Genomic DNA, 25,718 nt, shown 5'->3' with positions numbered 1-25,718 from the left:
TGGAACAAAAGAGGRTACCAAATTGAAATAGCTGAGAGATGCTGGCAGCTTTGGCAGTAAGACCACAACATCACATCTGATTTGCAAAACCAATTTTTTTTCATCTTTCCCTCTTTATTCTTTTGCCATGCTTATATCTCACCTTCTCCTTCCTTTGAATAAAGTAATATATGATGAATTGAAACACTAAAGCAAAGAACACATCATGATCTGCACTGTATGAACCCTGGCACGTTTACGACAAGTTACAACCATCTTGTCCCAGCCTTGTTTCTCCAAGCAGAGCAAGTCCCCATTATYAGAGAACAGACATTTCAAAAGTTTTGGTAAACAATTTCATTTTCCACCTACAAAAGACTCAATCCATGTATTACAGAACCACAGAATGGTTGAGGATTGCAGGAACTTCTGGAATTTTATATCCYCAACYAGAYCTTCCTGGCTTCCAGCAGAGCACCTCTCCTCATTGGGTCAGCTGTCACTCAGGTCAGAGTTCTCCAGGAACCTGTCAGGTGTAAAGCCACCTACAGGCTCCAGGGCCTGAATGAGGCTGCTTTTACTGGCTCAAACAGGGCCTCACGCACTCTTTCTTCTTGATCAAGAAGATCTCTTGCAAGAAGAGATGCAAAGATACTTTTGTAACATAGGGCAGGAGTGTGTACACTAAATAGACTCCAAATACACACAAATAGTTATGTATATTGAAAGTGTCAACGTAAAAGCAACATTAAACTACAAGGTCAGAAGCATTTGAGGACAGACACGTTGAGAAACCAGACAGAAAGATCCCTGCATTAATAAGAATGGGCTTCATCTCTTTCTCAAATGCCTTTGACACTGCGTCACAGGCTTTTTGTGTGTGGCTATTTTGCTTAGAAACAAGTTTCTGTGGTTTAAGGTAGTTTGGGGRAAAGGAGAAGGTAGCTTGCATTTATACCTGGAAGAAGCTTTCCACATACTGCAGCAAATAGACCCCACAATCACTGCTGTTATCTTGTTTAGGCACTCTGGGACAGAGGTCAATCATTGTTGATTTGCTGAATTCCCGATGTGTTTTTCGTTTAGCTTCCCATTCCACTTCTAGGTACCTACAAAAGAAAGTAAACAATTTAAATACTTGAGAAATAACTCCCAAGCTCAGTGCCTTTTGGGACACTACTCAATTTTGTTCCAAAGCCAGCCAAAAATCCTTTCAATCTAACAGTACATAAGGTATTTAAAGACTTGCTGAAGACCTCAAGAAATCTCTTTTATAATTATTAGGATTTGTTATCAGGCTTTTCTCTTGTTCTTGTGTTTCAGTTAACAACTCACTGACCCCGCATTCAGAGCTGGCTGCTGATTTTAGAAATGGGACTGAAAACCTAAGGGTATGGTTTTCAAAGGCAACAGTTACCTTATCTTTTTATCCTAGCTTTAGCCAGACTTRCAATGGCTCAGGGTTTCTGAAGATCACACATAACATCTGACTTTAGAGAAYAAAAGATATATGCATTGTCAGATGTTGTGTTTGATTTCTAAAAGCCCCAAGTCCTTGAAGTCATGAGAAYAAAAATACATATAGAACACTTAAAACAGKTTTTGGGGAAAAYAGCAACTGTGAAAAGRYATCAAACATGAAACAATTCAAAGAYAAAGRTATTTCAGTGAAGCACAAGAGAAGAACCTGCAAGAACCTATGACTGTAGACTTTGCAATCAATTTGTTTGAGCCTGACCACTGCCCAAAACACAACAAAAATCAACTCAAGGAGATGTCACAGAATCCCTGCCTAYATTTCCTTAAACTTCTACTTTCAGGGTGTAACTGGAAATCGAAGGAATAAGGAGTTTGCTTCCCAAACACCCCTTATCCCACAACTCCATAGCTCTCCACTTGTTTTCTGACTTTTTGTGACATCTCTCTAAACTCCAAGAAACCACACTCTGGAATTTCAACCTCAGGAATAGCTCAAGGTACAGTGAACTAAAGCAACACATCCAACAGAGAATTTATCAATAAATAAATAAATAGAAATGRCTATTTCATTCTTCCTCCCAAGACACATACAGTAGGGAGGCYTCTCTATTTAGGGAGAACATGTTTTCAGAAAATATTTTAAATCTCATCTATCCTTTACATAGCATTTGGAAGAATTTACTTTTCCAAGAAGAAGGTGCTATTGAGTTTACAGATTTTTGTTCCTTTCAGTGAAATGAATACCACAGAGAACAGAAAGAAAAAATCTTTTTAGCCTCATATATTTAACAATTTTTTAAGTAGTTGATAGACATTAAAATCATTAGCATGATGTGTGGTAAATGTGTAAAAGTACTGCAAGTTTTTAGGATGTTCTACCAATACTTACATACTTATGACATACAGAATTGAATATATTTTTACTCTCACTCACACAAATACCATTCCACTGTAACTCTACTGACACATCAAGCTTCCAGACAGCTTTATTCTAGTTTCTACATTTTTGCATATATGAGTGGATTTAACATTAATTGTGCAAGCACCATGAAAAAAATGAACATCAGACCCTTAGAAAATTATCAATCAAATTTCTAAATATTCATTTGAAATGGTTTTTCTGCCCTTAAAAACACCTTACTAGGCTGGATGGGATAAATTCTCCCCCCACAAAAACAACACCAGCAAAAATCTCTCTATTTTTCCTTTTTCTCCACTCTCCACTTTACAGTTTTTGCATTATCTGTGGGTTGCAGAACATAGACAGGCTTTTCATGGAAGCCTCTGTACTGTAATTACAATTTTCTTTGTCAGGACTCTTCACGGATTTCCCTTTAGCATTAGAAATATGCACCTTTACAGAGAAAAGTATTTTGAATATAGAAATACAACCAGCAGCATCTCTTGCTAAAAGATAGAAACTTTGGTTACTTACTCTCTCAAAACCTGAACTGTTTTCTGCACAGAACATGTTTTCAAKGAATCTAAGATGAGTATACAAGGCCTGTGTACAACAAAAAAAAATAAATTGCAGTCTCTCATTAACAACACTATCGAACAAAGTATTTTATTCGCATACAGCTTAGCACGAGCATCATTATCTGAACCAATGTGATAAAAATGGACAAGCACCTACAGCTATGGTTTTATGACCACAACTGAATTACTACAGAATTTCATAATTTAATGTTACAATATTAGAAARGAAACAGAAACATACCTTTTACAAATCTGCTTTTTGGAATTACTTAGGGAGATCTGAGACAAAAGAAAATAAAAATAAATCTTAAAAAATCAACAACTATAAACTAAGATCTTCGTAAATTTAAAGACAGCTAGAGAAGCTCTCATTTCAGAAAGGCACAAACTGATAAAGCAGTTTTAAAAACAGGTGAAAGGATAGCAGAGCAAATAGCTAGAAAAAGGAGGACTTAATGCTATATCAAAATGCCTTGCACATGCTGCAGGCCACATAACATCAATAACTACTGCAAAAAAATTATGCAAAATAACTTGGCCAAATCTCACGGCCTTCAGAAATTGAGTAATATGTTTTCTCTGTCAGTATAAAAAGGCACTTACTTTAGAAATAGCTGAATAGAGAACTGAAGCAGAAGCAGCAATTTCACTGCGACCTAGTACAAAAGAAAAGAATTCCTAAGTGAAATATTTTTACTTCAAGTTCATGATTATTAGTATTCAAAATGCAAAAGCAAAGAACTAGTTTATAAACCAACTTTTAACATCCCCTTCTGAATGTTGAAACAGCAGTTTTACCAAGGGTCTTCCCTCCTGATAAAATTCTTACTGAAACAAAGTAACTTTCTACCCCTCACTGATTTTACAAGTCTCTTCCAGTATTTTCCAAAGTCGCAGACAACTTGCAGTCCTTGCTATGCATAGTAAAATAAAAACATACTACATCAGTCTTGAAGTCTTAGAAATTACGTTTCACATAACTTCCCTCCTTCAAGGACTAAGTCACTGTTAGAACTGTTTATGGCTTGACAGAATTTTCTCCTAGATTATTTTTAGAGAATAAACTTCTGTTACCATCCATWTCTTCTTTATCCTTGAAGAACACTGAACCAGTTTTAGTGTTCTCACTCTCTGGCTGAAGTGGAGACTGCGGAGGCCGGTGAGATAATGAATTCTGATGGGGACAGTCYTCATACATAACTTCTTCTAACCAAGGAAAACAGATAACTGCAATGTACCAATGAGCCCTGGCCAGTGGGGAGAGAGAGGAAAAAATGTCAAAACTCGGTAACATTTGGTTCTGAAAAGCCTACAAGAAGCTTTTATAAAGTTGAGAGCTCATGGACAACTGYTCTGTAACACATAGCCATGTTCTTTCATTGCATCTCTTATTAATCATCTCACTCATTTTTTACTTTGCATTGCTGGCTTAATAGCAAAAATAAGTATCAATTCATTTAAAACCCCCAAAAAACCCACCACAGCAATTCATCATTGTTTGAGAGCCCATCTCACACTTTACCAAARATCCAAAATGAAAAAATATTTAATAATCTGCAATGGTGATCCCAGTCTGAATACAGCTGAAGGTGTGGCACATCTTTAGCCTCATCCCTCTCCTCAGTTGTTTTACATCACATACTTTTCAGTGACTATTCAGTTTTACARGAGTTTCCATGTACAGCCAAGGCACAGATTTTGGAAGTTCTACTTTTATCTATTGACACTATGAGTGGCTGTAATTTCTTTATAGAAATATTACTTAAGTACACAGGAATCATCATAATGACACACAAATTATTCAGAAAAATATTTAACAGTAATTTTCAGTAAAACAAAAACCAAAGGTACAACKTTGACTGATGACAACGAAATAAACATTTTCTCTTTTGAACAGACTCCAAAATTACTCATGCCACATGTGCTACTTCTTCAAAACATAATCTATCATATGCAATGATCCAACCTTACACCATAAACTTTTACCACCACAACATTCAGCTATTAGAATATTTAAATATCAGAMAAGGTGTTGAAAACTCAGGCTTACTCCTCATTCACAGGCACAAAGATATAATCTTTATTGAAGATATTTATATGGCGAGTCCATGTTCTCACTCTTTTGTGTCTTCTCTGTGCCACTCTGAAAGAAAYATATGACAATTGTTGTTTGGTTTTGTTCCTTTTAGTTAAAACAAGGCATAGGGATTAATACTCCTACATCTCCCCAGTTCCTCAATGGGTTTTTCATTTAATCCAGAAATGTCCTAGCCAGATTAAAAATAAATCACCACATATTGAGCCCAAGTGACTAAAGAGCCATTTTCTGAACCATCTTAAGCTCTTCTGGAAAATCATTCACAAACCCGAATTTTTTCACCAAAAGATTTTCAAGTACTGGAAATGGTTGTGTCACCAGACCTGGAGGTACTTAAAAGATGTGTAGATGTGACATTTGGGGTCATGGTTTAATGGTGGGTTTGGTAGTGCTGGGTTAACAGATGGACTTCWTGACCTTAGAGGTCTTTTTCAACCTAAATGATTCTGAGATTCTATGAAAACAGAATGAATGTTGGTGGCTTTGCTCTCAAACATCAGTGCTGAGGAGCTGAAAGTGAGCTAAGAATGTTTCTTCCCTTTAGAAGGGCATCAGGAAACACAATGTGATTCAGGGTTCCTGGGATGCTACCCTTATCTTTTTGCAACTCTGGAATTCAGTGAGCTCAAGCACATGTAAGCTTGGTGTACAAYAAAATTTTCTTACTAAAGTTTGGTCAATAATTTATTACCAATATGTAAAAATTAAATAYGTGGTTAATCTAAAAATATTATTAGTAGCATAACTTCTTTAAATGATACATGTCTTGCAAAACGATGCATTTATGATAAAAATATCAAATAAATAATTGTCTGAGGTAAACAGATACAGTTGGAGAAAGATGGTAACATTTTCATTCACATTCAGTATGAATCACATTGATTTTAAGGAAAAGCACCAGTATACGGAAATTTTGAGTTACAACATTTAACCACTAACCCTTTGGAAAACACCAAAAACTATTYTATGTGCTGATTAGTAGCTGATTTCCAGATCTTCCAAGTGGCATCAATAGATAGCTTGTTTCTAGTCATAAAGGCATCTAAAATGAACTTACGAAACTTTGACATCCCCCTCAGAATTTTTTTCTGCCCTGGTCAGGCACTTGTAGAAGAAACTGCTAAAAATGTGCGTACGGTCAGCAACATGTTTTGGTGCCTTCTCCARCAACAGGTATCTACCAAAGAAAAGACAAGAAAACTGTTAAATTCTTTTTTCTAGAAAGTATCATTACTGCTAAAAAAAGGGCAGTTACTTTAATGACTTATTGTACTCAGGTTATGCTTAGTATCAGTTGCCTTCACAGCCACTAATCTCACCAAACTACTCTCTCTACTATATTTTAATTATTCACATGGATGCACATCATCAGATTATGTAACACCCAAACAGCTACTAAGGGAGCAGTCATTTTTTGCCCCTGATTTCAAGCTTCTAAATTTATTTTGAAAGTTAGGTACTGAGTCCCTTAAAATTAAGAGAGACTTGAAAACCTAACCAAATATAACTATGGAATGCTATAGTTGTGCATAGCATAGAACAGGTCAGTTAAATTGTCCATTTCACTTTTACAGGTTATGCATGTGAAAGGTAAATACTTATTATTTCACTGCTGATAATTTTACTATAAACCTCAGCTTCAGTGTTTTTTCTTTGATTTTACAAGGACAAAGCTCTCATAATTGCAGTTTTCCTACACAAGGGGCCCTCAGGTTCACCTGAGCACTTGGTCAAAACAGTCGTACATGACACARCTTGCAACAGAATGAAAACTGAGAATGTGTGAAGTCTAGCAAATTTTAAAAACAGTGGGATAATGCAACAATTGCATTAAAATCTTTTATTTAAATCTTCCTCTTCTGTTGAGATGAAGCTACAGTTATTCAGAGGACCATAACAGTTCTTGTTCAGAGCAAAATATAATGGGCTTTGCTGTAAAACTCCATTGAAACAGTCTATGACACATTTCCAATTCTCTAGACAAGGCTTCCTATTGCTCACAGTTCCTGCATCCATCTGGATGTCAAATAAAATGGAACTCATGCTGACAACATTCAAAAGAACCAGAACTCTTCTTAGGTGTAAGTCAGCAGAGTGAAAATAAACCACAGCTTTAGGGACTGGTGGCCACAAGACGAGTTCTTGAAAAAGTGGTTTCACAAGAAACTTCAGTAAGATGGCTTGGAGTAGCTAAGCCAAGCACAACATCCTCAAGATGTATCAGCTGCATTCCTTTCTGCAGATCTGCATCAGAAGAATACCTGATATTGCWCAGTMGCAGAGAATGCTCCACTTCATGCARACTTARTAAATAAAATACTACTACAGACTCTGTTTTTCTCAATTGCCTATTTAACACCTTCTGTTCTGAAAGGTCATCCAAAAGTTTTTTTCCTCCAGTTATTCTGTCTGGATTTAACACAGCCTTTCAGAGAGACAAAACCAACGAAATTAAAACAAATAAAACTGCAAAAGGCACAAAAAAGCTTTAAAAAAATCCAGTGTACAAATTCAGCATATTGTTACTTCTGAAATTGTTGTATTTAGTGACCAACATTTCCAGTAACATTGAAGTCCACATCATGCCCCAGAGAGTGTAAAGGGTACAGGAAGGCCTGAGATTACTTACTTAAGATAGAAGTCAATGATGACATCATTGAGAAACTCCCCATATTCTAAGCACTCTAGGTCTTCTCTTGTGACTCCCAGTCCTCCTTTTGCAGGTGGGGGTGGATAAACAATCAAACTAGAAAACATAAATCATGTTGTAACAGTGAAAAACTGTTTTACATYACATTTTTCTGAGTATGGCTATTTCATATGTAGAAGATTTTCTAGATAACCTTTTAAAAGCAGTAGTTGTCAAAACATTACCATTTCTTTCTCTAACAGCTAGGTGTCACACAAGAAGTATCACCCCAATGCACGCTGAAACTTTGACAAAAACTTCTTAGAAGTATTTTTTACCTTCACCTTGTTTTTCTATGTTTGATMAAAGTATTTGACAAATGGCTATATAAAATCTGAAGAAATACTAGAGGAAAAATGGCTATAAATAGATTGAGTGTGACTCAATCAGAGAGTCAGATTTACTCAGAACAGTAAAAGAAAACATTGCTCAGATTTTATAAGAGGCTCAGCTTAAGTTAGTAAATTTTGCTAAGACAGACTTAGGTGGACAGAACCCATGAGATCCCTACCCTCTCCATTGATGCACCCATGCTATGACCTTGTAGTCATAGATGAGATTTTCTCTAATTCCTATGAGACAGTCATCCTATAAGACATCCACTTTATCTTCTAACTAGACTCGTATTTTTTATTTTTTAGATTTGAAGAGTGACTTTCATGCAACTCTTCCAAATGAACTAGAAAATGGCAGGTGAGGGATTTTATTCCAGTWATTTATTTATCCAATTTCTTATATTTTCCCCTTCTCATTCATATGAAATACACTTACTTCTTAACTGCCCCCGTTTCTCTTACTTCTTTCCATTCTTCATTCAGTGCAGAGGACAAAGAGATACAATAGCAGCCACTWTTCTGCTTATTTGCAAGGGCATAACTGGGCCTGATCACTTTTAGYGTTGATTCCTACCAGGAAAAAACAAAAATAGTAAAAAGCATTATACAGCTTGGTACATAAAATACAAAACTCAAGTCTTAAGCCCTTCATCACTAAAGAGGATTTTTGCTGGAGCTTTAAAGTATAAACATCGGTATTTGGGCAAACATGCCATTGCTCARCTAAAAAGTTATGGATCATTTTTAAAATAATGACAGATCTTAGCTCATAATCTCTCTAAAACTGTTTAAGCATTATTTGGCCAAGCGACCCAGAAAAGGTTTTGGAGAAGAAACATTGTCTGAAAGGGGAGAGACAAGTATCAGAATGTCTAACCAAGAGCTTTGCATGCTTGGAAGGTTTGAAAATCTAGTCCTTGAACAATTTGCTTAAAAACAATAGAGATTTGAGCTGGCTAGCTTCCTTTTCAAGTCCCTAATTTCATGGACAAGATTGATCTGCTGTCTCTTGGCTTTTTACTGGGGGGAACAAAGATACGTAATTTCTGAAGTGACAACAATGTGGGGTTACATTTAGATATTCACTCAAGAGATTGAACCAAGACAACACAGTAACTTGCACAGACTCATCTCCCCAGCAGTCTGAGGAATGATTCAGCATTTTCAAGATGTGGAGACCCTACGAGCACATCTAGAGGTGTCTGGAGAACAATCTACACAGCTATTCCTCTGCTGCACTTCCAGCTTACCAAAAAATTGGTTCCATCCCTGCTTGCTGCCCTAGAGATAGCACAAGGGCAGAACATRCCTGTGGGTCTAAGTTTACATAATCATGAATAAATCTAATACATTGGTACTTACCACTTGCTGATGAGGTCCACAAGCTCTCCCTTTGTGGACACAATCTAGATGACTGCAAATTTTGGAGTAGTCATGACTGTCATTTTTTGAGTTATGAATTAAGAAAGGCTGACCTAAAATTTACTAGAMTGTGTGAATGCCAACCAGAATGGTCATGAATGAAAAAAACAGCTAYACACTAACCTGAACTGCAGGCTCATGAGCATCTGAGGTATTCTCTTTTGGTGTGTATTGCTTTAGTAGATCCTTATTGTGACACATGAAAGAGCTTTCTTCAGGAGAAACATTCTTAAACAATGGTAACGTTTGCTCCAAAGACAAAAACTCAGCAAGATCTGGTGCTCTCTTCTTCTTGCTCACACCTCTAATYAGTTCAGTCAGTCTGTCTTCTTCCCATTCTGCGAGTGGTTGAGACAGTTCCAAAAATACAAATTCATTTGCTCTGGCTGGAAAAAAGAGAGAATGGATAATATTAACTATTAGATTATGTAAAAGAAACTTGTCTGAACACCCACAAAGGAACTTAGATAATGGCAGGAGGGAAGCCCAAACAATACCCTGCCAGGCTCATCACAGGGGCCATCAGCCCACAAAAGTCCCACTTTGACAGGAACACAGCAAAAAGGCAGGTAGGAATCCAAATTCAGGACTGAGAGGAAAACACACATAATCAGAACCCTTCCCAGGGCTGTCCCAGGACAGTCTCAGTCCAAGAGTACAGACCCAAAACCCATCAAGATAAGCCAACATCAGAGCACTTTCTGGACTGAAAGGGAGTTGCTGCTGCGGTGTACAGCACACATAATGGCATGCAGAGGAAGAGTATTTTGGGATTGCACAGGACTTTATATAGGTTGTGTAAGGAAAGACCTAAAGGCAGCAAAGAGAGGCATTCAGGTAATTCGGRGAAGAAGCAGTGTGGGAAAAGAGMAGGTWAAGGGCATGAGAAGGACYAGTCACATCTAAATACTTCACTGRTCAATGCACTTGTCTGGCCATGCTRTGAGCCAGGACCTGCACAGCTTATTCAGTCTTCTTATAAAGTCCTTTCTAACTCTCCCAGCTGGGGAACTGCTCTGACCCCTCTCAGGCTGTCAGATCCACCATGGYATATTTTCCTCTAATATTAACACACTAAGGCAGCAGACCAGAATCATAGTAATAATTTCCACAAACTGCAAAACCATCACAGATTTTTTTTCAAGACTCTAAAAACATGTCAAAACATTGACATTACTACATAAACTTAAAAGGCATAAAACACTCATACAAATTTAATAAAAACTCGTGAAGGTTTCTCCAACRAGAATGCAACCAAGACAAATAAACCTAAGATTAAAATATGCCTCACATCTTCATATTCACGTTCCACTCATTTCACTGGGAACTGAATCCACAGAAAGTACTTGTAACTTCAATAAACTTGCACCAACTAAAGGTAGCTCTCTGCTAAAATTCCAAGCTACTTGTACTCCTTATATAAAGTGACCATTACTTATCATTTTTCTCCCTATACAGTGGTGGCTGTATAGGGAATACATATGATTAAACSTCCCACAGACAACACTGACATCATCCTTTCCATAGATGCCATTTGCAACCATTTTGCTTGTGTAAAAACCTGTATGATTGTGCTACTCTGAATATATGAGCCAAAGTTAYACTCTGTTTACAGAGCTTCATGGTAGAAAACCAAATACCGAGAGTCCATAATACTTTAAGACCAAATAGTCCATTTGACCTTTAGTGGAAGTTTTGTTCAATAATAATGCAATAGCCCACTGCAGTCTTGTCAAAGGTCAACTCAATCTTCACTTGCCAAGGCTCTTGTAAAGCATATTCAATACTCAAGAGTAAGGACATTTATAAATYCATATATTTTAAATGGTGAGATGCTCTGTACACAAGTCTAGTTTCAGAAGGTCTTCTGACATAGACTACAACTGAACTGTGTTTTGGGGTCTTTTTATTAAATAGCAGTGATTTTGAATTTCATTATGTTAAGATGYTTTTCTTCCAAATGTAAGTACGGTGAGGCATTTTTAAAATGCTATAAGGCTTTCTTCTGCATTCAAAAAACACAGCTGTAAAACAACTACTTTACTGACATACCATATATTAGACTGTTTTCATTGCACCTAAAGAAAGTGATTACTCACATGGCTCGCTGGTAACCASCTTTTCCATTTGGGATTCAATCTTTTCTACATAATCCACAGCCAACCAAAGAAARATAATTGTTGAAGAACGGCCACCATCACTTTTCCACAAGCCAAATCTTCTCAGATCCAGAGTATCCACTGTCAGCTGAATGTTTTTAAGAGACACTGTAGAAAACAGAATTCAAAAGAACCGTACTGAGCCACAGATCATGTCATGCATGTTACAGTAATTACACACTGAGAGGTATGACCAGAGCATATTAACACAGTACTTACAGATTTTACTCCTTACATTGTATAAAATACTGAGAGTTAAATATTTAAGTCCATTACATCAAACTATGTAAAACAAAGTTATCAAACTGTAACACAAAAATCTAAACACCTACATGCAAGATTTATCCTGAAAAAAGTTGGCTTTTTCCTCTAAATAACCACAATTAATACCTAAAAACATGGGAAAAAGAATACTGCAAAACATTAATTCCTATTTGCTTTCAGTCAACTCAGAACTGCTGATAGACCTTTTCCTATCACACATCATCTTTGGAAAAATAACCTGAATGCAAAGCTACAGTTACATTCCTCATGATTCTAATCAACTCAAATACTTTTGTAAACCTAAAGATCTAAAACCCTAATCTGAAAAGTTTAAAGTTTCACCTCAAAAAAAAAGTATAGTCATATTTATTATAGTTCAACAGCTAAGATATGCAAGAATGCGGGAGGGAAGCCAGAAAAACTACAAGTTCAACATAAAACTACAAGAAACTGCTAAGTTATTAATAAAGACTCCAAAACATCTGTTTATTGAAAAACATAAACAATTACCTAATTTCTTTCTGAAAGCAGATAAGATTATAAATAAATCATAACAGAAATACATCCTTAGTATTTTAATACAATCATTTAAAGATACAGCAACAAGAAGGCTAAAGAAAATTCTCTTACCCTGAAATGGGATCACAATATCTTTCCTTGTAAACTGAAATATATTTAAAAGAAATTTAAGTTAGCTTGCTTTTTACAAATTGATTAAAACAATATGTAGATTTTTAATTATCTGTACTTTTTTTATAGTGAAATAAACTCAAAATTATATAATAGAATCATTTGGGTTGGRAAACACCATTAAGCTTAAGTCAAATATGCTTAGTTTGAGACTTCATATYGCGTATATCACCTAAAACAACATTCCTAAAGGCATTGCAGAACCTAAATGGCAGCAAGTAACTTTCAGAAATGCTATGCACTGAGAAATAAGCACAAAGTTACCAACTGCCTATAAGCTCCTTAAAAAGAGTAAGAGCAAAGATAAAGACTCAGGACAGAAGGTGCTAAAGCAACCTGTGAGAAGCTGTCAAATGAACCATTTGAGGTAAGGACACATTAGAAATGCTTCAACATAGGGCTGTTRCTTTATATTAATCTTTGAATTAAAGCCTTTAAAGATTCCATTTGCACTGCTGCTACATTGAAGATACTTTGCTAAATAAAAATTGCTTTATTGTCACTTTAGCAAAAGGTTATATGCATTGACAAAGGAGGTTTCCCCTGTGTTACCACAAAGTTGTAGGCACAAAGTTGTGGCTCTCACGGAAGAGTTCTACTTTATATGTAACAGCATTAATGCTAAAATTATGTCATCTCATCCTTCAAATTACTTTCACATTTAATTTAGGAAATTTTCATGAAATGTTTTTATAACTGCTGTTTTGTGAAAAGCTGAAATTATTATTACAATCCAAGATTTCAAAATGTCTTACTGAAGACAAAACAAGATTAGCAGGTCCAAACATTTCTTTTGCACTGGCAATATACAATATGAACCTGGTCAAAGAATTGTTGTAACTACTGGAGCTGGTACTTCATTTATATCACATCATCACTTATGTTTCTACAACCTGTAAATACCATATTATCTATACACTAATTCTTTTAGTACTGTATTTATGCTTTTTGAAGCCACAAAGCAAGCAATTTTGTGTTTAAAAGGCAAAAGCATAGTATATATCTGAACTCTGATCATTATGAGCTACTTTATYAGAACATGGTTATTTCTGAAAAAAGTAATTGCTCTTTATTTTAAGTGACATTAACCAGTCATTAWAATGGTTATGATTTTCTGTTAGAATTCATTAAAAGCTTCCTCAGTATGACCTGTTTTCCAGTACAGCATTTTTGCAGAACCTTTATATGTGAAAACTGTGGACGTAGCAAATGACAGTTAGCTTTTCTACTGATAGCAATCCAAATGTACAAGACAATGAAACATACACTACATTGTTTAGCCAAAGGAGTTTAATATAACAAAAATGAAAACTTTGTGCTTCCACACTAAGTACCACTGACGTTGTTTAAACCAGAGTCGTAATTTTTAAATATTCACAAAATACTGTAACAGAACAACTTACTGTGGCAGGACCAGTGGATAAACATTTATATTTTCCAATGTGTAGTCTATCAAATTCAATATCCAATTCCAGGTTCAWCTGCTTTCTAGGTTTGCTTCCAGAAGGTAAGCTGAGAGCACATTTATCTTCAACTGACTCTGTTAGAAGCTGGAAAAAAGTGCATTTACTATTAGACAGACACCTTTCTGTAACCTCAGGAACCATTTTTTTCATGCTTGTAAGAACTGACTGCCAAAGCCAGCTTTCACATTAAAAAAAAAAAAAACCATATTGAAAAGCTCTGAGTGTTATTACAGCTAATTCTGACAATGTCCTTAAGGGTCTAACAATATCTTGCTACACCTCCATTACCAAAGCATGATTTGTGCTCTTGACTTGGTTCCAAATTAGTAAAACCTCAGACAACACAGCAACAAAACAATGCCCTTCTTTTCATATCAAAGCTTCAGGATCCAATTCAATGCTTATGACTGAATTGGTTCAATTCCATCTGTGAGAAGAGGCAGCAATGGCTYTTCTGACTTGTTTCAGGATTACACAGATAACCCAGATCCAGRTCAAAGCAAGCAGCCAAAGGTTAGTAAGTCCAAAATGGGGCARCAACCTTTATGGCTACTTTTAGATTCAAGTTCTACAGCTAGCCAGACCTTTACCCTGTCTCTGTCTGCTGTCAACAAAGATCCTTGAACTTCTACATGCACTGAATGATAATAAAGGATTGGATGACAAAAAAAAAGTATGATCAACATAAAACATGGTGTGAAAACAAATTTTTTTCACAGGTGTATCTTCATCACGTATATTTCTAGCTCAGATTACTATTTGATCCTTCCTGTTTCCTGATATTAAACATTTCCAAATATATATGTATTAAATATTTCMAAATATTTATTTTCAAAATAGGAAATACGCTGTGTATTGCAAAAACACCCAAGCTTCAGAACCAGAGACAGAATTCTGGACAGTCTTCAGAGATTATCTGTGAAATAAATTACTGCAGCTTCTGCTTGTGGCTGGGACCATAATAAACAATCACTTTCTATAACAAACATTACAGAAATAAATTAAAGGCTTGGCATAACAGTACATAGGCCAAAAACTGGACTACCTCCTCTGTGTGACTTTTCATCTTGTCTTCTAATTGTTTGGCTGAGAGATCCAAGTCATACTGTTCTTCTGTTTCTTTATTTTCAGTTATATTATCCTGCATCAGCTCTGTGCATGGTGGCAAAGAAGGTCCATCATCATCATCACTGGAAAGGACAACTGAAAAGRAAAAAAGAAGTATACATATACTACAAATTACAGACTTAAGAATATGTCATTCTTTGTGGATTTCAGACAAGTAAAGAATTCTATCTTGCAGTACATGATACTGCAGTACAGTGCTCAAACCAGTCAAGATCTTGTGCATGGAATTGTAGACAACAAGCACTGCTTTGCATCTTTACGAACACTTTTTATCCCAGATCCTCAAAATTATTTGGCTATTAAATTAAATTGGACACAGCTACTTCAAAGAGAATAATTTTTCTCAGTTTAAGCCTCTTCAAAAAGTAAAAGCTCACATAAAAAGTACTTTTTTACTTTAAAAAATAAAAGCTCACATAGCCACAAAATCAGCTGAAATATGAAGACTGGAATCTGGAAATCTTGCTGTCTATCCTGTTTCTCAGTTACAAGACTCTGACACTAGGCACTGTTCTCTAACCTGCACAATGTATTGCAACATGTCAGTCTCCAATCTGTTGTTCCTGATGTTTCCACTAGCCAGTCAAGCTCGAGTTCTCCCAGGCCCTAAGTGTACCACCAGTAATTGCCATCAGCAYGGATACAGTACATACTTGGGTCAATGGAAACAAGTTGCTGATTACCCCTGCAGATTCTGTTCCGCAGCTTGCTCAGGCACTGTGATTTGTCCATCTTTAAYTTCYKGATTGTACTAACTTCTGGTGCAATCACATCCTCACTGGTGGCAGAAAGCTCTTYCTTTGACAAATTGTTGGAAGGAGAYTCTGWGTCAAATTCYTCTGTGYGACTGTAAGCATGCCYTGAGTGGTTGTGGGTGGAAGTGTCTTTAGATTCTCTCTCTGCTGGACAATCTGGCACCAGAATAGTATTAGATCTGTGAGCTTGTCCATCCTCACAAGGTGTTCTGCAGTCAGGAGACTGAGTTGAACTTTGCTTTTCCTAGAAACAGGAATCAGAGACAGGATATAAGTTTATTTCTTGACATTTCTACGTGGTTCAAATAAGTGATCACTAAGACTTAGCAATGTGCTAGAAACAAAAACCCCATTGTTTAACATAGCAACATTTAATGCTCAATTCAGGATAATTTCTCCCTCCTCGTATTCCAAAGATTTTTACATAAAGGCATGAGGAACAATCTTTTAGAGCTCAACAGTGACCCTCATTCAAACTGAACAATTAATTATTTCTGATTTTTGGCAGCTCTTTCAGTGTCAGACATGGAGARACCAATAATCAGTGCTGTCCTTTATTTTCCAGAAGTGTGGCTTGGTCAGATGGATTTGAGAGTTTCGGTAACTGCCTGTCTCTGTAGGGTTTTAATCAGAAGGTTACAGAGATGAGTTTACTGTATTCAAATGCTTGAATATAAATCACACTTTGTACTTGACTGATTCCCTCAGTCTTTTATTTGTTGGGATTTTTTTCACATCCTAGTGATGGATAAGAAGAAAACCTTAGGGAAGAGTACAACAGACTAAAGAGGAAGGAAAAATCTGCAAGATTTCAATAAGCTTGGGTATACTTTGTAATTTTGCTGTTAAAGCCCCTAATTAATCCCTAATTCTAGAGCATTTGTGAAAGAAGCTTCACTTTGGCAGTTAGATGCCTTATTTTCAAAATTGTTTTAATCCATGCTCCTGTCTGAAGGAAACACTGTCATTCATCYTTCACAACCTTCCTGCTACAATAAGCATATTGTGATGATGTGGACAGAAGTAMATTYACTCACTCCTTGTGATGCATCACTRAACTACTTTCCCTCAACAGGTAGTAYCTGCTAATATACCTGTACAATAAACCCCATTTATTAGCATAATTCTTTTATTTGGGATGCTGCTACTGAAGTGTGTGTTAATGTGTGCACACAAACACATGCTTTAAAATTAAGTGCCACTTACAGACAGTAAGAATGATTTTTGTGGAATGTGTGTATTACAATCATCAGCAATATGGTCACTATGTCTCCTTTTCCTCTTCTCAGAAACAAAAGAGCCCAATTTCTTCTGAATAAGAGTAGTGCTGTTTGTGTGTTTGCTCCTCTTCTCCAGTTCACCACAGTGCTTGTTTTCTGTGTCCAAAGAAAAAAAAGGGTAAATTAATGTATTAGCCTTAAAAAACTTTACATTTCCTCATATCTGTTATCTCTCACAAAATGCATGGAAGCAGGTATCCAATACAGTAAGTTCTCTCCTTTTTAATTGTATGTAGCTGCCAAAACACATTCCCTAGAATTATTATTATTTTTGCATAATTAGTTAAGGGTATAACCAATTTCATAGCTCCCTTCCATGCATGAATTAGCACTTCATAATCCACAGTCTTTTTTTAATCTTCTGCCAGATGCAATGTTCTCAATTCCCTGTTCTAATCTCCACATATCAAGTATAAAAAGACAGCACATGTCCCTGGAGTCTGAGCATAGAGATCATACTTCTTCAGCAGTGAAAGCAAATATTGTCAAATAGCATGAATATTTAAGCTTGAGCATTCTTAATAGTTTGTAAGACTTTTTAGAAAATCAAGATTATAACAAGGCAGTGAGGCTGCCATCAGTTTCATTTTTCTTCCACAGATTAGATTAACCATACCTCTATTCCTATTAAAAAACAGCCATTTGATATATTTTTACTGTATCTGTAAAAAACTCCATTTCCAGGAAACACACTGTGTGCAACACATAATTTACTTCTGCACTTGCCTCATAATACTAGAGTAAAAAAAAGGAAATATCCCAACACTCCAAAATTCATACTTAACTGTCAGATGATTGCTCACTACAAACCTTTCTTCTGCAGCTCTCCTCTTCTAAAAGTGACAGCATTCGTTTTTTCCCTTTCCTTWGAAGTCTTGGTCAATTTACACGGTTCATCATCTGTCTTTTTCAGGCAATGTTCAGACCTGTAAATAACATTAATTATGACCTATCTTTAATTTTGAAAGTAGACTGAATAAAAATCTCAACAGAAACAAGACTTGGTTAGACTACAAACTTCTGCCTCTCCCATAAACATGTGGACCTTGGCAAATGAAACAAATTAATTCAGTCTGATTAGGGAAATACAGAGACACTCAAACATTATTAATGAAGGAGACACTTCTAAAAAGCACAAAGTATGACATGCTTGACATCAGGCACTGAAATATTTTGCTGTGAGGAATGACTGCAACAAGAACACAGAAGAAAAAAGAGAACAGTCAGTTGACTAGCCTTGTCTTTGTAATGAATATGGTGGGAATGTTGTATATTTTTAACTTGTACTCAAAACTGCTAAGAGAACCCATTAAGTAAGATCCTACAATGCAATATTATTTGAAATAAAAAGTCCTGCTCAGAAGGACCTGAAACAGAACCTTAAAGAAGGTAGAGGGTGATCGGACATAAATGAAAAAGAGAAAAGGATTACAGTACTTAAAACAAATAGATTTTGTATTCACAGTTTTATRTGTTTAACTCAGAAGGTTGGGGTCTCAAATTTGCAAAGAGCTAGGTGATCATCACAATGCCTGAAATCATTGACAGCCAAGCTGGGACTGGTAAAAATCATCACCCACCATSGCAAAAATATTCTTGACATCTGTAACTAGACAAAAAAAACTCCTGGACACTTTCTGAACAGATGGCTACTCTTCAGTGATGTATCTGTAGACTGTAGTATCAGTGATCTTTGGAAATTCTGTAAGATAAAGATTTCCAGAGTGCTCCAAAACTCAGTGATGAACAGTGTGAAAAAATTACTCATTATCTTTCAGTTCACAAAGAACCATGAATTGGACCACATACAGAAGTAGTTTTCAGTAAATGCTATTATTCATTCTGTATATGGAACAAGACAGTCTTCCACAGACTGGGTAGCTCAATACAGAAAACTATATTTTGGGACCCACACCTCTCTCTCAACTAAAATATCTCTATGTGTAACAGCTATATATGTAGATCAGACTGCCTTAAAAGACCACACAAGACCATTAAGTGGTTTTCAGCACTTGTTTTACACCATCACCACAATTCAGGCATTTTTACAGCAGAAAGCATCCAAATAGGGCTGTTTMAGCTAACAGACTTTCCTAAATGTATTTGTTTTATACATAAATTCTGCACATTTTGTTTTCAATTCCAGCTTTGCTGACAATTCAGTTTAAAGCATATCCCTTAACAGATACATGCATCACCTATGAAGCTATTGTAAAGTATTCTTAACAGCCATGAGAAACAAGCATTTCAAACACTTYAAAGATTCTTTACATTTAAAACCTACCTCAACTTCATYAGTTATACTGACAGGTCAGTGCTCRYTTAAATAMATGCACTTCACTCTGRGTTGCAGTAAAGCAGCACAAAATCCACCAATTCTGAATAACAATAACAGAAGGAGGGTGCAGGCAGCAAGTTATAGCTGGTGGAGTTAAGTTAACTTATCACTCTGTTCTGATGACACATAATTCTTTGACTTGATCTGAAATTTCCATAGTACAATTTCCAGCAATACAAAGCATGCATTCTAGCTACCCTGATGGTACAGAAAAAAATCTCTGTATGGCCCTGTGGATATAAATGCATAACCTTTACAAGGGAGGAGCTTTTATTCTCCTCCAGAAGAAGAGACCCYCAAATCAGTGCCAAGTGTATGTAATGTACTGATGACTTAGAGAGAGGTGACCAGGATCAAGCCATGACTTTGTTGAAAGAATTCCTAAATTTTCCATTTCCCATATAGCACCTATTACAAATTACACTGGTCACAGAGGAAGGGTGAAAAATCATCCTAATGCTGGTTCCAGATAACAAGCTTTTTACACAATACATTAGAAAAATCATATAACAGGAACACAATCATTCAAACAATGAGCCACTCCAAATCTAAAGCAAGTTGAGTTGACAACCACTAAAAAAATTACTAGCTCAAACAATTATTGTGCTTAATGTGAAACTCAGCAGCTGCCCCCCAGAGCAGCCGGGGCCTGAAAAAATTCACAAGATATACCCTCAGATTTAGAGAATTAAATACAAGAGTTTGTCTTCCTCTCAATAAACCCACTACTTCCCAACATTCAAAATTTCACCAAGTGAAAAAATCAGATACTAAAAAAAAATATCACATACTAAAAAAAAAAATCATTCTTAAAGACTTTGCAGTAAAACAGAAAACCCCAAAAAACAAAAACAAAATAAACCCTAAAACAAAAAAAACCAACCTCAACCAAACCCAAAACAATCCAAACTAACTCCCCACACTTTGGTCAGCCTTTAATTACACAAAACTATTAGGAACAAGTATGATACTTTAAAATGAGACAGCCTCATAAACTGTTCTATCTAAACACCTCATTTAAATTGCAGTTTTGTCAGATTAATTTAAGCAGCAATAGACAACCCAATAGAAAAAAAAAAGGAGTCGCTATTAATTTCAGTTCTCTAAGATGTTTACATATCAGAATGAGCAATATGACTGATTTGTCTCAACTTAACCCTGAGAACTGTTAATTACTCCTGCCCTCAAAAAAAAGTCATTCTTCTCTTCTTCATCCTTCTACTGTGCTCACCAGAACTTCCTGCTATTTTTTCCTGTGGCAAATTTACTGTTGAGCAAAAATGTAGCCATAACAGACAAATGGAGACAGCTTACTTTGAACGCAACTGCCATCTTAGACCAAAACAGATGTTACATAATTTTAACACSTGATTTCTGTTAGTTATATATGTCAAGCATTACTGTGATGCTCAGTCAACCTAAACATAGRAAGAAAAGATGAAAAGCAGATGTTAAGTGGTAAGAGGACACACATAGCCCTTAAACAAAGCCAACTTGGTAGGAACACCGAGATCACCAATGGGTTAATGTGAAAAGAAATTAATTATCACAGAGAGGAATTTGGATATATTTTGGAAACGAAGTTATTTGACATCATGCTAGAGTATATTAACACCAAGAAGAAAGCAAGATCTGGACCCAAAACCAACTTAGATGTGATTGAATTATTTGTGCCACTTCACAAATCAAACCACTGATCTATTGCAAACAGAAGTTCCTCCCAAGAAAGGAAAGTAGCCTTTTAACATCAGGTCCAGCAAACCAGAACAAATGCAATGCTAAAATGGCTCATTGGAGAAACAGGTTAATTTGCACTCAGGAAACTAATCTCCTGATTCCAGACAGGAGTAGAACAAAAGCTGGGAAAATGGGAAATGTTTTTCTATTGTGAGGTTATGTCATTTCAGGAAGACTGGCAAAATCAGCAGTGAATAACATACCTTTCAGAAAGAAAAGAACTTTCATGAGGAGAACTTARTATCTGACATGTCTGTAGGCTGGCAACAGCTGGTGAGGGTAGYTGGCCCGATTGCAATTTGTCAGCAGCAGGTAAATTTGCATCATTTATTACGTGGCTGTCTATGTACTTTCTTCCAATTTTCGTACTCAGGATGTTCGTCAAGATAACTTTGGGTTGCCTGCCATACATATAACAGTAAATCATAAATTCCRTACTGAAATCTAGAGAACCAAACTTCTTGTTAAATTCATGCATCCTAGAAGTTTGATAATCAAACATTAATTTAATCCCTTAGATACAAAAAAAATTTCTCATTAAGAAACTTAAAATACCACAAAAGCAAATAAACACAAGATAAGACCAGGGTAAGAAAAACTAGCCATGTAATTTTACCTTAGCCGATACAATGCACACTGCATTGCCTCTATCCTATCATGCAGTATTCTTTATAATAAATGTTTATCTCTAAACAGCTTTCATACTTTCATACAGTATCTGTACACGTTTCTCAGAACTCTGGAACAAACAATCTTGATTTTCCTGTGAACAAGAAGCCTCCAGTAAAATAGAGTAAATTTTCTCAAGCATTTGGTGAACAAGTAGAAAAGTAGCACTACACAAAAGGTAGCATTAGATTTTATTCCACTCCTCAACTAAGAGGTAGCACTCTATAGTACAGCAAGGCCCAGAAAAATTATCCCAGGTGTTGAAATAGACAAGCATTGAAAATAAGCTAAGCAGAAATATGGAGATGCAATTCCCACTTGAACACAAACATGATGTGTAACAGCAACCTAACTTACTTCATACAATGCCACTGCAGCCAACTTGTTGCATAGCCCATGATTTATCTACATTTCTCAGGCTGGAATTTAAATTCTACCACTTCAATTGCAATTTATTTTGGATTAGGTTGTAAGGCTATGGCCTGTCTGAATTTGTTTTGAACAATACTGCCTTTTGGGTATTGACTGATAATTCTCCTGCTGTCTGTATTCATCCACAGAGCACACTCCAGCACACACTGTGTGATRTCWGGRGAGCACTCAGACCTCCTCTTGTGARAAGRTGTAAATTTACTTTACTCAGGAGACTGCCTTCCAGACAAAATTGSAGAGACACACAGGGAATAAACAATTAAGATACAACTTGAAGAGGAAAAGTCTAATTCTGAAAACCATATAGACTGGATGTAACCTTCAATAAATGAAGCCCCAGAACTGTCATCAGAAGCTCAGAAAGAAAACCCAGAAAAAAAGTATTCACTCTAGCCATACTTTTCCCAATATCTGCAATTGAACACTGCTTTCAGAGTGCAAAGAAGATATTGGACTTGATATGCTTTTCTTCTGATCATTTATGCCAGTTTTCCTRTTTTCATAAGTAGTCTAAAGCAGTAACAGTGAAAATACACCTTGATACCTTCCGTGAGAAGAGGGCTACATTAAATTCAAGTTTATTCTTTTCATGAGAATAAAAAAATCCAATCGCTAAATAAGAATTAGTTGGTCTTGACAGTACAGGACCATCTAGAAGCCATTTGATCAGAAAACACCATTACAATATGYCTGGTACCATCTCTCTCAATGTTTATAATAAGGAAACAGGTATAAGTGAATTTGGTGAAGTCAGTAGCTCATGAACAAGGAAGCTGTGGTATGATAAAGAACACTTTCTCCTAAAAAAATAATTGCAAGGAAAATTATTTTGTTTAGTGACACAAGGCAAAGACAACGTACCTTTTGGACAGAAAAAGACTTTGGAGAGTAGGGTTTAAAATCTGCCATATCTTTATAGTGGCAGCAGATGATGAGGGTGCTTGATCTGACTGCAGCCTGYCAGCATCAGAAAAATTAACACCAGTTTTAGGTGGTGCCTGCATATATTTTCTTCCAATTTTCATCCTCAGGACATTCGTCAAGATAACTTTGGGTTGCCTGCCATACATATAACAATACATTAACAATAGGGTGCTGAGAYCTTTTTAAGTCACAAGAATTCAACAAAGATTTTCTATGAGTTTACTGWCTCTCTATCATACCTTATATCTTCACTAGAATTAAGGTCACTGCCCTGACAATTTACAAAGTGGTTCTCTTTGGAAAAGAGGAATCACAAATTCATCTCTTGATCAGGACAGCCTTTCAAGGTTTCTTCTTCAGGCATCAATGACTAACATATTCATATGTGATTCTGAAGAGATAAACTTCCAGTGCAGGAGCACTAGAATGGAAATTTTGGTGCATCTTTTTATCACAAAATGTTGGAAGTGGTGCCACTTTGGCCTTACAAGCTATTCTGAAACYGTACACTTGATCATTTGTAGGATARRAAARCAAGCACTCATTTTATGGCACCTTTTAAAACCATGAATATTATTTGTTCCCATRYAGCAGATTAATCATTATCTTGCTGGGGAAAAAAAATGTCAAGAAGTTGGTAAAAATCTCCACTTCTGAAGCTCCAACYACCTCTATTCAATTTCATTAAACAAATTACCTAGAATTATGAATTACAAAGTCAGTAAAAATACCCAASTGAAGTTCTTTAAAGAAGTTTCTATACTCTGGTAATTCTGCTAGATTGGTATTGAAGTCYTCACATGAARAATTAATTCTGCAGTATGGCCAGTAATTTGGATAGTTTTCTGGCAGAAWCATAAGGGTTAGAAAAGATTTGTAAAGAGAATAGCAAATATTCCAACACTGAGTGCTTAAACAACATAATGACAGAAAAAGTCCATAGCAGGAGTTAAAGGAGTCAGAAGCACAATTTTACTATCTATAGTTTGTTAGCCATGTTGAAAATTCAGCTCTAACATCCTTTGCTCATGTTCTCATCAGGTTAGACCTTAACAGGCTCCAGGCTTCTCCATAMTTTCGTTTACTGATTGTTATTTGGCACTGAATTTGTAATGTTTCCCATTCCCTTGATTTAAATGGGGTTGACAGATTTTAAGCAAGTACTTTCGAAAAAAAAAAAATGTTATCATTTCAAGTACACACACATACCATGAAGCAAGCTTTGCACTCGAAATCTATGCAAAGCAGAGGAACCTTTAACAGACAAGGAAGTCAATAGTATACACTTGTCAGTGCCAGGCCAAGGCATCACTTCGTATGTGACACCAGGTTTAACTGAAGTTTTTGAACTGGTTATGACCTAACCTTCAGAGCAGAAGAGTGGTGTAAGAGCTTTCAATGGCTTCCCTTTCTAAAACAGGAATGGTTTYTGGCAGTGTTTCTTGAAAATCGTGTCATTAAGACTGGGAGTATAATARATTCAGGAAAACATCTAAACTTAAGGTAGCCTGTACATCTGTAAACAATGGCTGYGACACAGCTCCCTAACTTACCTATTAAATTGTCCACAGAATAAAGCGAGCAACTCAATCAAAAGACATTTCAAAAGATCAAAATAAATGWCAAGCAGAAAAAAGCAAAGTGTACATTAAAAGCAAACCCAACCAGCAAACCCAGAACTTGCATAACAGTAAAACTGGAGGCATCTTGGTGTAGGAAAACCAAAGGCATTTATTTCTGTTTCTAAAGCAAGTTCCTACCATACTTCGTCTTATTTTCCTCCCCAAAATAGAAAAAAATACAAAAGCAAGGGTAATGAAAACATATTTATGCATATAATGATGGAATAGACAAAAAACAGATTATGAAAAATGTGGTTAATTGTTCCTGGCAAGTCTCATATTACTTTTCACAGTCAAAGAAAGAATTATCCTTCACCTTACTGTCATGATTTGACACTGGCCAAATGGCAGGTACTCACCCCTGCCACAGATGGGCAGAGGAGAGGGAAAAAAAAAAATTAACAAAGGGGTCACAAGTTAAGGACTGGGAGAAGACACTCCAAGGGCAAAACAGACTCAACTTAGAAGTACAAAGTGAATTTATTATTAACGAAGTCAGAGGAGGACAATGAGAAGAAAAATAAGCCCTTAAAAGACACCCTTTTCTCCAACCCCTCCCTTCTTCCCAATGACAGCACAGGGAACAGGGCGTGGAGTTCTGGTCAGTTCATCACCAGGATCTTCTTTCGCTGCTCAAGGCGAGGAGTCCTTCTCCTGCTGTGCCCTGGGGTCTCTCCCACAGGAGACAGCTCTGTGTGAACCTCTCCAGTCCATCTCACGAGCAGCAGTCCTCCCAAAACTGCTGCAATGTGAGTTCCCCCACAGACAGACAG

General features: G+C 36.2%; 1 protein-coding gene across 2 annotated transcripts in view; it reads right to left on the bottom strand.

Annotated features, from left to right (window-relative positions):
* SENP7 (SUMO specific peptidase 7) overlaps positions 1-25,718 on the bottom strand; it is a 38,515-nt gene that overhangs the window by 2,692 nt on the left and 10,105 nt on the right. For both annotated transcript variants that reach the window (XM_057364154.1, XM_057364153.1), the window contains 19 exons: positions 23,261-23,458; positions 21,502-21,699; positions 18,034-18,149; positions 17,150-17,319; positions 15,842-16,187; positions 15,106-15,263; positions 13,998-14,144; positions 12,535-12,568; positions 11,581-11,748; positions 9,605-9,867; positions 8,496-8,629; positions 7,665-7,781; positions 6,093-6,212; positions 4,988-5,080; positions 4,012-4,184; positions 3,541-3,593; positions 3,179-3,216; positions 2,894-2,962; positions 938-1,088 (listed from right to left, as the gene is read on the bottom strand). In XM_057364154.1, coding sequence (XP_057220137.1) covers positions 938-1,088; positions 2,894-2,962; positions 3,179-3,216; positions 3,541-3,593; positions 4,012-4,184; positions 4,988-5,080; positions 6,093-6,212; positions 7,665-7,781; positions 8,496-8,629; positions 9,605-9,867; positions 11,581-11,748; positions 12,535-12,568; positions 13,998-14,144; positions 15,106-15,263; positions 15,842-16,187; positions 17,150-17,319; positions 18,034-18,149; positions 21,502-21,699; positions 23,261-23,458 — 2,746 coding nt within the window. The remainder of the gene's footprint in view (positions 1-937; positions 1,089-2,893; positions 2,963-3,178; positions 3,217-3,540; positions 3,594-4,011; positions 4,185-4,987; positions 5,081-6,092; positions 6,213-7,664; positions 7,782-8,495; positions 8,630-9,604; positions 9,868-11,580; positions 11,749-12,534; positions 12,569-13,997; positions 14,145-15,105; positions 15,264-15,841; positions 16,188-17,149; positions 17,320-18,033; positions 18,150-21,501; positions 21,700-23,260; positions 23,459-25,718) is intronic.

This window comes from Malurus melanocephalus, unplaced genomic scaffold, assembly GCF_030028575.1.
Source record: "Malurus melanocephalus ecotype Western Australia unplaced genomic scaffold, MMel_1.1 scaffold_36, whole genome shotgun sequence".
Taxonomy (NCBI): Eukaryota; Metazoa; Chordata; class Aves; order Passeriformes; family Maluridae; genus Malurus; species Malurus melanocephalus.
The sequence above is the reverse complement of the archived record's forward strand: the minus strand, read 5'-3'. Positions and strand labels throughout refer to the sequence as shown.